This window comes from Nematolebias whitei, chromosome 16 (assembly GCF_014905685.2).
Source record: "Nematolebias whitei isolate Nwh7 chromosome 16, NemWhi1, whole genome shotgun sequence".
Classification (NCBI taxonomy): domain Eukaryota; kingdom Metazoa; phylum Chordata; class Actinopteri; order Cyprinodontiformes; family Rivulidae; genus Nematolebias; species Nematolebias whitei.
In genome coordinates, this window is record NC_056513.1 from 21,165,476 (window position 1) to 21,180,928 (window position 15,453).

The 15,453-nt window shown below is 37.4% G+C and overlaps 2 protein-coding genes across 2 annotated transcripts in view; both read right to left on the reverse strand.

Annotated features, from left to right (window-relative positions):
• cyth4b (cytohesin 4b) overlaps positions 1 to 14,359 on the reverse strand; it is a 24,200-nt gene extending 9,841 nt beyond the window's left edge. The window contains exons 1-6 of the mRNA XM_037690396.1: positions 14,341 to 14,359; positions 8,113 to 8,195; positions 7,912 to 7,976; positions 5,109 to 5,175; positions 3,218 to 3,336; positions 2,606 to 2,686 (exon numbers count right to left, since the gene is read on the reverse strand). Of these exons, the coding sequence (XP_037546324.1) occupies positions 2,606 to 2,686; positions 3,218 to 3,336; positions 5,109 to 5,175; positions 7,912 to 7,976; positions 8,113 to 8,195; positions 14,341 to 14,359 (434 nt within the window). The remainder of the gene's footprint in view (positions 1 to 2,605; positions 2,687 to 3,217; positions 3,337 to 5,108; positions 5,176 to 7,911; positions 7,977 to 8,112; positions 8,196 to 14,340) is intronic.
• zgc:92360 (uncharacterized protein LOC436988 homolog) overlaps positions 1 to 15,453 on the reverse strand; it is a 506,378-nt gene that overhangs the window by 405,576 nt on the left and 85,349 nt on the right. The gene's annotated exons all lie outside the window — the stretch shown is intronic.

Below are 15,453 nucleotides of genomic sequence, written 5' to 3' on the forward strand. Positions count from 1 at the left end.
ACTAAATATATGAACTAAATGGGAAAAAACAACATAAACCTCTCATCTCTTCAGAATCAGATCTGCTGGTATTGATCACTCACAAACATTAGATAAAATGTAAAAACTCAAAATTTATGTTTGTCTGGGGCATACAGGAAGCTAAGAAAAAATTACAATAACAAAAAATGCACTGTGAGCATTGCCAGATATTTCTTACAGCACACTGATCATGACAGAAGATGCTTCATCACTACAATATAGGGGCACAACAAAATAACTTACAGGAAGACAGGAAAAAAAGAGGAAAGCAGTACCGTATTTTTTGAACTATAAGGCGCAATAAGCTAAACAAAACCACAACAGGAACACTTCATGTGATTTTTTTAGCGCTGTGTACCACATAAAATCAATTCAAGGTCAGTAAGCACAACCAGAATTTGGTCCCTGGTTCAAATCCTGGTCCAGGGGCCCTTCTGGGTGGAGTTTGCATGTTTTCTCTGTGCATGCATGGGTTTTCTCCGGGTACTCCGGTTTCCTCCCACAGACTGCAGACAGATAAGACGCACCTGATTATATGTCTCACTGTTGATTTTTAAGAAAAGTAAAGGATTGTAAGTGCACCTTATAGTCCGAAAAATATGCTAATTGTAACTTTGCTCGTCCTAAAATTATATGAGAATTGTCAATTGTTTTTCTTTGATAAGCTTGTGTAGATGGGTTTAGCTTTTATGCTAATAAGTTGGCTTGATGTACACAGCATCCAGCTTATTAAAAAAAACTGGTGTAATTCAGAAACCCTTGTGGGTCTGATTTGCATGTGGTAGGTGTTAAATCTGCCTGTTGATAACTCAACTAGCTGATTTTACTGTTCCACTGAAGGTGGCCGTTTAAAGCAATCATTTCCTCCGAGATGCTAAAATTGGATCTTTGTGGCATTTAAGGTATATATTTGAAAGCATAATATATTATTGTTAGTTTAGTAAAGGTTACAATTATTTTGTCTGTTTTTGTTTCAGTTAGTACCTTTGTTATGGTTGGTTTAATTCAATTCATCCATCCATCCATCCATCCACCCATCCATCCATTATCTTTTACCGGCTTCTTCCATTTTGGGTCACGGGGGTCGCCGGTGCCCATGTCCAGCAATCACTGTGCGAGGGGCGGGGTACACCCTGGACGGGTCGCAAGTCCATCACAGGGACACATAGAGACAAACAACCATTCACTCTCTCACTCACACCTAGGGACAATTTAGAGTTACCAATCAGCCTAACATGCATGTTTTTGGTCTGTGGGAGGAAACCGGAGTACCCGGAGAAAACCCACGCATGCACAGAGAGAACATGCAAACTCCACCCAGAAGGGCCCCCGGACCGCGATTTGAACCAGGGACCTACTCGCTGAGAGGCAGCAGCTCTACCAGTTGCACTACCGTGCTGCCCTTCAATTTAATTCAAAAATACTTTATTAATCCCAGAGGGAAATTAATTGTTGTTGTAACTCATCATCCTGGTTTCATTAAAGAGTTGTTCTAGATGCTGATGGCTGTGGGCAGGAACGCATCATAACAAATGTCCAAAAGCAAAGATATTTCTGTAAAAAATCTTTCCAGCTGCACAGCATCCGACACCAGAGGAAATAATCATCCAAAAAACGCGATTTATATCCAGAAAAAAGAGGAAATAAAGTTTTCAAAAGTAATATCTCAGAATGAAAGTAACAGAGCTACTCCAACATGCAGCCACCTTGAGCGGCACAATTCTAGGAAACCAGCTGCTTTAAAATGTTTTATGTGGTGGAAGGGAACATGGGATTAGAAGGTGCATTAAAATTAAATGGCAAAACAGAGCAAAGGTCCCAAAATATTAACTCACATTATTTCACATCCCATGAAAACCATGAAAGACTAATGGAAACAAATCAATTATTGAAGTCCGTGTATGCTTTTCCCTACTTTATCCACAGTGGACAATTTTTATGCTCATACATGTTTTTCAATATGTGCATTATTCTTAATATTTCTACAATAAAATGGAAATGTGTTGCACATTTTTCTATGTGCAGAGTGGCTGAGTGAACCAATGACCTTGACAGACAATTTGCAGACTGGATAGACAATCACATATACCCAGTAAAGCACTATATCATGTTTAAATTAAATCAATAGTTTTAATGCTTAATGCCTCTATAAATGTGGTTAGACAGCAAGTCATGTAATCTTATTTCTATTTCCTACTTTGGTGGACTATTTCATGGACTGTTTCATGTTGATGGAAAATTATGTCAAACATTACATTAATTGCAGTAAATTTTTGTTTCATGTGCGTTTGGATTTCCATGTTTCACAGACTGAAAAAATAAAAAAAGTTTACTAGACAGCTGATTCATGACAGCAAAAAGCTGAGCAGTAAATAGGTCAGATTAAAAGCCCTGCATGTTTCAAAAGTCCTGTATTATTTGACTTTAGGGTCCAACTTGTCATGTACAATAATCTGTGCAAATAAAAAATAAAAGCTATATTATTTTACCAAGTCTGGTGTTGGTTGAAATAACCCAATTTATTATTTTTTTATAACATCAGTTAAATGTAGTGAGACATGAGTGAAGACAGATGAGGACTAACCTGAGAGCCTGAACCAGGCTGAGGTTGGAGAACTCATGCAGCTCCACAAAGGCATTTAAGGTCTGAAGATGGAGCTCGTCCCTGTGACGAGAAGGAAACCACAAGAATGACACAAATATTAATGGCCCTGAACCGAAGCAGTTTTAAATCTTCTTATTTTCTTCTTCTTACTGACATTTGGTTTTGAAAACGGGTGACATTATCTCAAGTTATTCTACAATTATCTTCATTTACCTTACATTTTTGTTTTTTTAATTTGAAGATCATTATTGTTTGAATTATTTTTTTGGGTAGAAAGGGGCAGATAATATGATTTTTTTTTTCTTCTTTCTGCTCCCTTTCATTTTATTTGTGATTGCATTTCTTATTGTATATTGAATTGTTTTCTTTTGTTTTTAAAAAATGAATAAACTTATAAATAAATAAAATATTTACACAAAAAAGTTTGATTTCATATCTCTGCTTTTTACAAACTTTTATCAGGTAATTTTTTCTCTGCTTTTAAACACTCATCTATTTTTTCCCTCCCTCCTTCCTTTCATACGCTCCGTCTTCCATCTTCCCACCTCCTCTTTCCCCAACTTGTCCACTCCCCCCCCCCCCTCGGATCACCTTTCTCCAAGGAATTCTCCGATGGCGGTCTTGTTGAGTCCCTCCTCCTTGTAGAGAAACTCAGCGATGGGTTGAGCGCTCCCATTCAGCAGTTTGTTCTCCACCAGATAGTTGATACCCTGTTAAAACAGTGGATTATTGGCTGGAATTCAATTTCACATTTTTGAACATGGAAAAGTAACATCAAGGCCCATGCTCAATAATCCAGATGAAAAAAAAATCCATCAAAGTTCAGTCAGGTCATATGAACAGTGTCTCTTTGTTTTTTGCTGAGACATTTCATCCTTAATCCAAAGGACTTCATCAATCTGAGGAGCCACAAACAAACTGTCCCACAAGCAGCACACCCCCATAGTGGAAAAACCAGTTTGCTGGTGCTAAGATGCCCTCCGTGGTCCGCCCTCTCCCCCGTCAACTCCTCTGAGACAGTCATGCCAAAGTGGTACAAAACACCAAAGTTAATGCTCAATAATCCAGGTATAAAATCCAACAATGTTCAGTCAGGCCATCTGAACTTTTTTTTTTTTTGTTGTTGAGTCATTTCATCCTTCATCCAAAGGACTTGATCAATCAGAGGAGCCACAAACAAGCGATGTCCCACAAGCAGCAGGCTGGGCAGGCCCCAGAAACCATTTTATCATCAGCAAACTGGTTGGTCCACTACGGGAGTGTGCTGCTTGTGGGAGGGACACAGTTTGTTTATGGCTCCTCAGCCTGATGAAGGACGAAACATCTCAACAACAACAAAGAAAGAACCCGTCCAGATGACCTGACTGAACTTTGTTGGTTGGGGAAGAAAGGTACTTGTTGAGTTTAAGACACGGAGCACACAGCCAAATATCAAAACTTGGTTCAAATTTAGCCATTTCTCAAGCCATTAGATGCAATCAATTATTATTATTATTTTTTTTTTCATTTAGCCTTTATTTATACAGGTTAGTCTCATTGAGCCACGAGAACTCATTTTCAAGAGAGACCTGTTTAGGGAGCACATGGTGGGGGTTAAGGGCCTTGCTCATGGGCCCAGAGTGGGGCGAATGAGGGTGGGGGCAAGTGTGGGTGTTTCACCTACCCCACCCACAATTTTGATGTTGTCGGGGCTGGGGCGTGAACCTGAGATCTTCGGATCACAAGCCCACCTCTCTAACCTCTGCGCCACCACTCCCCCACTATTTCTGAATGATTAGTTAAGTACATTTTTGTTAATTATTTTGGTAAAAGGTAAGAAGAGATCATTCTTCTTTGGGACTTTCCACATTAGAGTTGAACAATCCTGACACCAAGTCTGCAGGCTCGCAAACACTGACCCTGCATATCGGCTTCACAATGATCTCATCAGAAGTTGCTAAAACAATGTGTGCAGTTTCTGTAATCCCAATTCCTTAAAACTAATTTCTCTTCCTCTTTCTGTCGCAACACACGGTTTTGAAAAGAAGGCCCAAGTTTAAAAATACACTTTATTATATTAACACAAATCCCTTTTCACCTTCTCTCCTGCATTATTTTTAAGATCTAATGTGCAATATTTCCACCGTCAGGAATTTACCTCTTCAATACTGGCAGAATTGTGATCATGAATGTCAAGAAAATATACTCAGCTCTTGAACCTGTCATAAAAAATAAGTCTAGAGATAGAGATACATTTAACCTGATCGTAAAACCACTGAAAAATTGCTGTAGGCATCTGTTAGTGTCGGTTCACAGACTCACAGAAGCATCAACCTTAGAAGAAATAACATTTCAGCGATGAGACCTGAAAGAGCTCAATTACAACATGAAGATGTAAGAGGCAACTTCTTTGTATTTTAAGAACACGTGGACTGTTTTTGGACAGCGTTTTCTCAGTAAACCAACAGCCCACAGAGACACAGAAACGGACATCCTGGCTCACCTTTTTGGGGTCCATGTTAAACTTCTTCTTCCCGTTACAAAACCGTTTGTTCTTCTCTGCGGTTTTACTGCAAAGCATAAATGAAGAAAATGGTTCAGTTGCAAAGAATTAAAAAAAAAAACATTGCTTCGAAGCTTGGAATCCCCTGTATGCTGTCAGGGTGAATACAGAGTGTTAAAAAACTATCCATCCATTATCTTTACCCGCTTACTCCATTTTGGGTCACGGGGGTCGCCGGTGCCCATGTCCAGCAATCACTGTGCGAGGGGCGGGGTACACCCTGGACGGGTCGCAAGTCCATCACAGGGCCACATAGAGACAAACGAGACAAACAACCATTCACTCTCTCACTCACACCTAGGGACAATTTAGAGTTACCAATCAGCCTAACATGCATGTTTTTGGTCTGTGGGAGGAAACCGGAGCATCCGGAGAATACCCACGCATGCACGGAGAGAACATGCAAACTCCACCCAGAAAGGCCCCTGGACCAGGGTTTGAACCAAGGACCTGCTTGCTGAGAGGCAGCAGCTCTACCAGTTGCGCCACCGTGCTGCCCTGTTAAAAAAGTAGATATTATATATATATATATATATATATATATATATATATATATATATATATCCCTTATGCATCCTTACAATTCTATGCTGACGATACAGTTGTTTATTGTCGAGATAATACAATTGCTAAGGTTTTCCAGTTTTTGCAATCTGCTTTCGACTTCATCCAGTCAGATTTGTCCTGTCTCAAACTTGTCCTAAATGCCGACAAAACCAAAGGGATGTTGTTTTCAAACAGGAAGTCGGCCCCAGCAGTTCTTCCTTCGATTTTATCCTCGAATAGTGTCCCTATTGAGTTTGTCAATTCCTATAATAATTTGGGTATCTTGGTCAATTCGCATCTCTCTTTTAAGCTCCATGTGGAGCTTACCAAAACTTGGTAAGGAAACTGAAAGTTAAATTGGGTTTCTTTTTCATTTTGTTTAACTTTGAATGCTAGGAAACGCCTTGTAACTTCCTTCCCTCTATTGATTACGTTGACATTATTTACACGAACGCTCCTACAAGCACGCTGTCTATCACAGTGCACCAAGATTCATAACTGGCTGTAACTACCGTACCCCCCCCCCCCCCCCCACTGCACCCTGTATTCACTGATTAACTGATGGGAGACTGCAACGAAGCCAAGATTCAACTTGTCTGCTGGATTCCTTAGATAGAGAACTTTACTAATTGGCTTTTATGTATGTGAATGTTCCTGTAAAGTGCCCTGAGACAACTGTGTTGTGATTTGGCGCTATATAAATAAACTGAACTGAATTGAATTAACTGGTCATCATTAACTTCATGTAGACTCTCTCACTGGTACATTTTCATCTTTAAATCACTTCTTGGTCTGTTGCCTTCATGCATTTCCTCCGACATGTCTCTGTGTGAGTGCAGCTACAGCGTGCACTCTCAGGACATTATTACATGCAGTGTTCCCTCAGTGCGGACTGAACTAGGCAAAAGGGTCTTCTCCTACTCCGCTCCTGTTTCCTGGAATATCTTGTAAAGTATTTGAAGCTCTCAACCTTGACCTCTCGGGGTGGCTTCAAGCATCTTATAAGTTCCTGGCAAAAAAACAATGCAATGTTCCTGTTTTTACTATTTTACATCGCTTTACAATCTAGCTGTTTTTTGTTTCGTTTTTTTTTTAATACCATTTTCTTTTATATATTCTTCTCAATTTGTATTATTTTTATGAATGTCAACTGTTGTCATCTGTTAAAAACAGATCTCTCTTGTAAACGAGTCCCCGAGGCTCAATGGGATTAACCTGTATAAATAAAGGTTGAATGAAAAATGCCCGTTGCTCTCAGTGTAAATTCAGTGTCTACCATAGTTGGCTTGAAAGGAAGGAAAAAATAAATAAAAGTTTTGCTTCTCATTATAAAACAAAAGCTACAAGGAAGTTACCAGTTGCAGAATGACGGCTTATAGCTCGGCACTTTAAAAACGTCTGATTGCACGTTTGAGTTTGTTACATATCTTTTGTTGTTTCTGTGTGCGTGCATGTGTGCGTGTACGAAAACTGCAATATTAGAGTTTAACAGTAATATTTTCACCTATTTGTTTTGTGATTTCTGCCCCTAACTTGTAGCCTAGCAATGTTATTATTTCCCTTTTTCTCACAGAATCGCTGTGAAATACATTTAGCATAATGTCTGCAAATGGCCTGTTTGGTTCTCCATAAATAAAAAAGAGAAGCCACCATTTCTGACCAATCAGCTGACCATACAGAGCAGCTGTTTTAAAGCAGACCAGAGAACAAGTAATTATGAAGCTTTCCTTACAGGAGGTGACAACAACTAAATGTTCTAAAAATATATAAAGTGTAATCATTAAAAACAAACTCCCAAACTGACTGTGTGAACCTGTTCATCATCCACATCTTGGGTCGTATTTGATTAATACCTACAAAAATACATCTTAAAAATACTGTAACACTTAAAACTTTGAGTTGAATATTCAAACGTCAGTGCGATTTATTCTTTTTTCTAATAATTTCTGTTATTTTTAGGAACAGATTTGCTCTTTTCTGACAGATAATCTTCAATAAAGATGGTTTTCTTGAAGTAAAAAAAACAAAAAAAAACCTCTAACCTGAAAGAGGGGCTAAGTTGTTATGAAACTAAACAACTGTGACATTTCTACAGGAGTGCTTGTTGAATATTCTGAGGTGACCTATGTAAAAGGAAAACGTGGTTTGTACAAAAAGGTGCAGGGTTCCCCCCCCCCCCCCCCAGACTTAAACCTACCTTTCTTCTGCAAACTCAAAGCTGAGGATTTCTGCCATGACATTGTCGATTTCCATCTTTAACTTCTGGACAGGGAGGAAAATATACACCTTTAATATTCCTTTTAATGCTATTCAAAGCACAAAGAAAGTTATGATGCTAATACACCATAATAACTTTATTTTTGTCGCTTGTATATCTATACATGTGTGCAGATGTTACCTGGATGTCATCCAGAAGGTCTTTCTTGTACATTTTAATGCTCTCGATCTCCATCCTCTCATCTGCTGAAAAATCTGATGAAACTAGTCAAATGAATAAATAAAATCTGTCAGATTCCAGGTTTATCCACAATGTTCAACATTTCATTTATAATACAATCTTACTGGATAACATAATTCATATGCTTCTTCTTTTGTTAAAAACCACGACAGATTTCACAGGAAGATGTACCAGATAAGCAGGACAGCTGTTGTGGTTTTACTTTAACAGCTTTTATTTCAACATTATAATTACACTTCTTAATAATGACAGAAAACAAAAAAACTGTAAAAGCCGGTGTCAAAATGTGTTATTTATTTAAGTCGGTCAGATCCTCACACCTTAGCTTCCCCCAGCTGAGTGTGCTCGCTCTGAATTTCTTTTCTACTCTAAATTTGATAGCCAGTCATCAGGGAGGTTTTTATAATTGTTTGAACATAAGTACACAAGACAAAATTGGATTAATAACCAATTCAGCACAAGTATAAAAAAATAACAGTCCTGTTTATATACTAGAATAAATTATTAACCTTTATTTAACCTGGGAAATCCCACTGAGATCACAGATCTCTTATGCAAGGGAGGCCTGAAGCAGCCTAACCTGCATAAACACAAGAAGAACATGCGAACTCCAAAGACTCCAGGTCCAAATCAGGGATTTGACCTTGCTGTGAGGCAACAGTGCTAACCACATATCCATCGTGCTGCCTCATAATAAAACATTAAAACCACAAGATTGACATGTAAACAATACAATCAGTTTGAAATAATTGTTTATTTGCTTTTCCTTTAACTATTGGGCCTATATGTCCTTTAGCATCTGCACCTCCACTTCCCGCAACCTTAGTGGTAAAGTATCCATCTCTCTACACGTCCAAACTGTTGCTTTGCTATTTGCGTCCTCTGCCCCTCCACCAGCCTAACATCCACCTGCAACTCCAACAGGATTTATCGTGTCACTTTCTTTATGTTCTTGGAAACAAAATCAACAGACTCAGCAGTTTGACTATAACTCACCAAATTAAAATTGCTACACATACAGTATTTGACTGCTAACAGACTGGGCAGGAAGATGGCCACCTGCATCATGAAGGACCCCACTCACCCAGCACACACACTTTTTGCCCCTAACCCTAACATCTGCTCATACAGACTCATGTTCATGTTTGTGCTCATGTTAGACGTAATGTTTTTTTATGCTATTAGTGCTTAGTGTATATATAGTTGATGTTTTTCTTAGTTAATATCTTAGATGTTATCATTGTTTTTCTTTTACATTTTATTGTTGGATGTAACTGGGACACTGTGTACATAATTTCGCTCCACCACATGTACCACATGAGGTGCAAATGACAATAAAGAAACTTTGATTCTGACTCTGACTGACCACATGTGGTGCGAATGACAATAAAGAATCTCTGAATGTCTCTGAAGATCTGAGGTTAAACCTTGCCAGTAACTATTGTGGTCAACTGTGTTTGCTGGTGCTCATGGACCATTGGACAGAAATGAATGAAACTGAATGTACATCTATAACTGGAAACTTTGGAGTCAACCAATTTAAGATGGCCTCCACGGCTGGCCACACAACAATGACTGTAATTCAGTAATTTTACAAATATTAAGCTAAATATTGACCTAAACTACTATAACTCTTTTCATGTTGGAGTTCTGGTAATGCTACGACTTTATTTTTGTATTAGTTGGACTTTATATTTGTAATACAATGACTTTATTCTCGTACTACTACGACTTTATTCTCGTAATACTACAACTTTATTTTCGTAATACTACAACTTCATTTTTTATTATTTCGACTTTATATTTGTAATACTACGACTTTATTCTTGAAATACAACTTTATTCTCGTAATACTGTGACTTTAGTCTTGTAATATTATGACTTTATTCTCTTAATACTACAACGGTATTTTTGTAATACTAAACTTTATTTTGTATTATTTTGTATTTATTCTCATAATAATATGATTTTATTCTTGTAACATTATGACTTTATTGCTGTATGACTTTATTCTAGGAATACTATGACGTTATTCTCGTAATACTTTGACTTTATTGTTGTACGACTTTATTCTAGGAATACTACGACTTTATTCTTGTAACAGTACAACTTTATTCTCTTAATACTACAACTTTATTTTTGTAATACTATGACTTTATTTTTGTATTATTTCAAATGTATTCTCATACTATTACAACTTTATTGTTGTACAACTTTATTCTAGGAATACTATGACCTTGTTCTCCTAATATTACAACTTTTATTCTCGTAATTTTATGACTTTATTGTTGTATGTCTTTATTCTTGGAATACTAGGACTTTATTCTCATAATACTACAGCTTTATTCTTGTAATACTACGACTTTATTCTCGTAATACTACAGCTTTATTCTCGTAATACTATGACTTTATTCTTGTAATACTACAACTTTATTCTTGTAATACTACGACTTTATTCTCATAATACTACAGCTTTATTCTCGTAATACTATGGCTTTATTCTTGTAATACTACAGCTTTATTCTCGTAATACTATGACTTTATTCTCGTAATACTACAACATTATTCTTGTAATACTACAACTTTATTCTCGTAATACTATGACTTTATTCTCATAAAACTAGAACTTTATTCATAATTTTATGACTTTATTGTTGTATAATTTTATTCTAGTAATTCTATGACTTTATTCTTGTAATACTATGAGTCTATTCTCGAAATTACATGACTTATTTCTTGTATTGTCTTTTGGTTTTTCTTATCGTGGCCCTAATACTCCATCGTACTAACAAATTAAGCAAATGTGTATAATTCATTGCTCCAAGGGCCAGTTTACAGAATATGTTTTATATTCCTAAAGGATATTGGAAAGACTTGTTTTATAAAGAAGGCAGCTGTGGCTGAGTGTTTAGAGCAGTCGTCCTACAATGGGAGAGTTGTGGGTTTCGATTCCACCAGTAAGCACATGTTAAAGTGTCCTTGGGCAAGACTTTGAACCCCTCATTGACTCTGATGTGTGTCCCATCAGTGTAGGAATGTGATAAAGCTCTGATTAGTCTTTGTATAGATCTAGTAGAGTGCTGTATGAATGGGTAACTGAGGACACAGATTGTGTTGTAAAGTGCTTTGAGTATCTTGATAAGAGAGAAAGGTGCTGTATAAGTACAGTCCATGTTCCACTTATAAAGCATGCTAACTTTGCTACAATAAGAACAAATCTGAAAAAGGTCTTCTAGATTATCTGTCATAAAGAAAATGTATTTTCCAATTCTCTATGCAGCCCTTTGATTGCTTTAAACACCTTGATGTGGCCCTTTGGGGAAAACAAAAAAGTTGCTCTGGTTTAAATAAATAAATAATGTGTCCATTTGATAGGGACATTTATCATAAAGCTTTCAGTTTGCTCTTCAGGGCTTATTTTTCAGCAGTAACATCTGTCAATGCACAAATAATCTGCAGTTGAAGCTTGTGCCACTGATGTTGCAGTATCTCACTAACACACCAACCAGGATTACTTACAGTGCCTTGCGAAAGTATTCAGCCCCTTTGAACTTTTCAACCTTTTGCCACATTTCAGGCTTCAAACATAAAGATATAAAAATTTAACATTTTGTGAAGAATCAACAACAAGTGGGACACAATCGTGAAGTGGAATGAAATTTATTGGACGTGTCAAACTTTTTTAACAAATAAAAAACTGAAAAGTGGGGCGTGCAATATTATTCGGCCCCCTTGCGTTAATACTTTGTATCTCCGCCTTTTGCTGCAGTTCCAGCTGCAAGTCTCTTGGGGTTTGTCTCTATCAGTTTTGCACATGGAGACACTGAAATTCTTGCCTATTCTTCTTTGCAAAACAGCTCGAGCTCAGTGAGGTTGGATGGAGAGCGTTTGTGAACAGCAGTCTTCAGCTCTTTCCACAGATTCTCGATTGGATTCAGGTCTGGACTTTGACTTGGTCATTCCAACACCTGGATACGTTTATTTGTGAACCATTCCATTGTAGATTTGGCTTTATGTTTTGGATCATTGTCTTGTTGGAAGATAAATCTCCGTCCCAGTCTCAGGTCTGTTGCAGACTCAAACAGGTTTTCTTCCAGAATGGTCCTGTATTTGGCCCCATCCATCTTCTCATCAATTCTGACCATCTTCCCTGTCTCTGCTGACGAAAAGCAGACCCAAACCATGATGCTGCCACCACCATGTTTGACAGTGGGGATGGTGTGTTCAGGGTGATAAGTTGTGTTGCTTTTACGCCAAACATATCGTTTTGCATTGTGGCCAAACAGTTGGATTTTTGTTTCATCTGACCAGAGCACCTTCTTCCACATGTCTGGTGTGTCTCCCAGGTGCTTGTGACAAACTTTAAACAACACTTTTTATGGATATCTTTGAGAAATGGCTTTCTTCTTGCCACTCTTCCATAAAGGCCAGATTTGTGCAGTGTACAACTGATTGTTGTCCTATGGACAGACTCTCCCACCTCAGCTGTAGATCTCTGCAGTTCATCCAGAGTGATCATGGGCCTCTTGGCTGCATCTCTGATCAGTCTTCTCCTTGTTCGAGATGAAAGTTTAGAGGGACGGCCGGGTCTTGGTAGATTTGCAGTGCTCTGATACTCCTTCCATTTCAATATGATTGCCTGCACAGTGCTCCTTGGGATGTTTAAAGTTTGGGAAATATTTTTGTATCCAAATTCGGCCTGAAACTTCTCCACAACAGTATCTCGGACCTGCATGGTGCGTTCCTTGGTCTTCATGATGCTCTCTGCGCTTTGAACAGAACCCTGAGACTATCACAGAGCAGGTGCGTTTATATGGAGACTTGATTACACACATGTGGATTCTATTTATCATCATCAGTCATTTGGGACAACATTGGATCATTCGTAGATCCTCACTGAACTTCTGGAGTGAGTTTGCTGCTCTGAAAGTAAAGGGGCCCAATAATATTGTATGCCCCACTTTTCAGTTTTTCATTTGTTAAAAAAGTTTGACACATCCAATAAATTTCATTCCACTTCACGATTGTGTCCCACTTGTTGGTGATTCTTCACAAAAAAATTACAATTTTATATCTTTATGTTTGAAGCCTGAGATGTGGCAAAAGTTTGAAAAGTTCAAGGTGGCCGAATACTTTCGCAAGGCACTGTAGTAATTTCCATGAAAACTTTATGTAATTATAATTTTCTTCACACTATCGTCATACTTGGTTTATCGTCCGTATCTGTTAGAAGTAGCAGATGGCTAAACTTTATCAAAAGATATATTCTTTAATAAAATAACAATGACTCAAGTTAAATTATTCCTTCTCAGAATGCACGCCATCACGACGAGCGGCATTTTAAATGCGACTTTTTGAAGAAGTGGCCATGATCTGCGCTTCCTGCGAGATGTACGAGGTGTTTGTTGGTGCAGATCCGACCACAGAGCTTCCACTCCACCCTTCCTCTGCTCGTCTTGAGAAACAAAGCCTTTGCATGCGCACATCATCACACAGCTCATTTAGAGAAATAGACAATAAGCTGCAAACAGAAGGCAACTCTAGTAACTGAGCTGTAATTCAAGAATTATTTAGATTTAACATGAGAACTTTTTTATTATCATTATTATTATCAGTGATGCACAACCCTGTGAGAGACTGTCTCTTCTCCATTTTGGCAGCGTATCAGCCTGCATGTTCATGGCTTCACAGGTGCTGACAGTGATAAACTGAAAACCTATTTAGCTGTTTCACTCGGCACACACATGTCAGGTTAGAGACCATGGGATTCATTTAATGTGTTTGTTTGTCACAGAAAAAAGCCACTGTTAGAAGACTAAGACCAAACAGATTGAACGGATTTCAATATAAAAGTTAATCTTGTGCAAAGTAAGATCATAATGCCAAGACTTGTGATTATCACAAAGTAGAGGTCTGGTCATGCACATGTCAAAAACTTTAACTTGATGTATTCATCAGCAGTTTACTGCTAAATGAGTTCTGCAGAGAAATGTCTTAAAGGGAATGATGATGTAGACACACACTGTCAATCTTGTAAAAAAAAATCTTAACAACCTAAAAGGATTTAAACAGAAAACAAAGTAAATAGCTTTTGTTAATATCAAGAATCACTGAGCAACAATGAGAATAGTTTATATAATGCAAGAGTCAAAGCAGATCAAGACTTACCCATGTGGTAGTCGGTCATTTGTATCCAAAAAGAAAAAAGAAAAAGAAATATATTTGGCAGCGCTGAAAATCCCTGTCAAGTAAGTGTCAGGCTGTTTCGGCCCACAGTGCAGTTAAAGCTGAATGAAGTTGTCTCCTCTGACCCCACCTCTTCCTCATCCATTACAGACTCACAATGCCTCACAATGTCCATCAGTATAAAACAGCTTTGACCTAAAAAATAAAATAAAATAAAAAAAATACCCACTGTCTAGTCCTGCCAAAGGGTCCCAGATAAATAAATGAATCATTTAGGGAAAAACAATTAATATTTTACTTCAAACCGAATATAAATTAGACTGATGATGATAGGATTTCAAAATAATAATAAAAAAAATAATAATAATGACAGTTTAGTAAAATAAACATATTTGCAACTTCAGGATGTATCTTTAATAAAAGACTTAAACAGAAAACAGCACATACATGGAAAATAATCACATTTAATATTGTACCCCCACAATTAATACATAGCATTTAAATAGCACTGTTTTATAATATATATTTTAAAAAAAACAATTAAACTGGAGAAAATTTGTAAATTAACTAAAATGAAACCACATTGTAACGAATAATAAACGTCCCACATTTATTGCTTAAAAAAACAAACAAAGGTTTTGACAAAGATGGTGTTTTGGCGCCATCTGGTGGTCAATATGTAACACGACAGGTTGTGTGACACTAAAAAAGTTGATTTTTTTTTTTTTGGTTGTAGCAAAAGTTTAGGACTTTTTTTAGTTGATTTGCAAATGTAAACAGATATACAAGTTACTGATGTTTCAGAGAACACAAATATGTGGGTAACATCTCCCCTCAAAGAAGTAATTTCAGTGCAGAAACTCACAAAACTACAGTTTACATGTTGAATATGAGTTCGTATATCATCCCTTGAAGCGTATTAACACGAGAATCTGCATGTGTAGAGTTTTAGTTAAACGTTCAAACCAAATTCATTTCAAACTTACATTATTTAATCCAGATTCTACTCGTGTCAGTATAAGTTGTGTAACTCTGCCTGTATGCACGCGTATGATCGTGCAAGTAAACACAAGAGGAAGTTTCAGGTTATATATA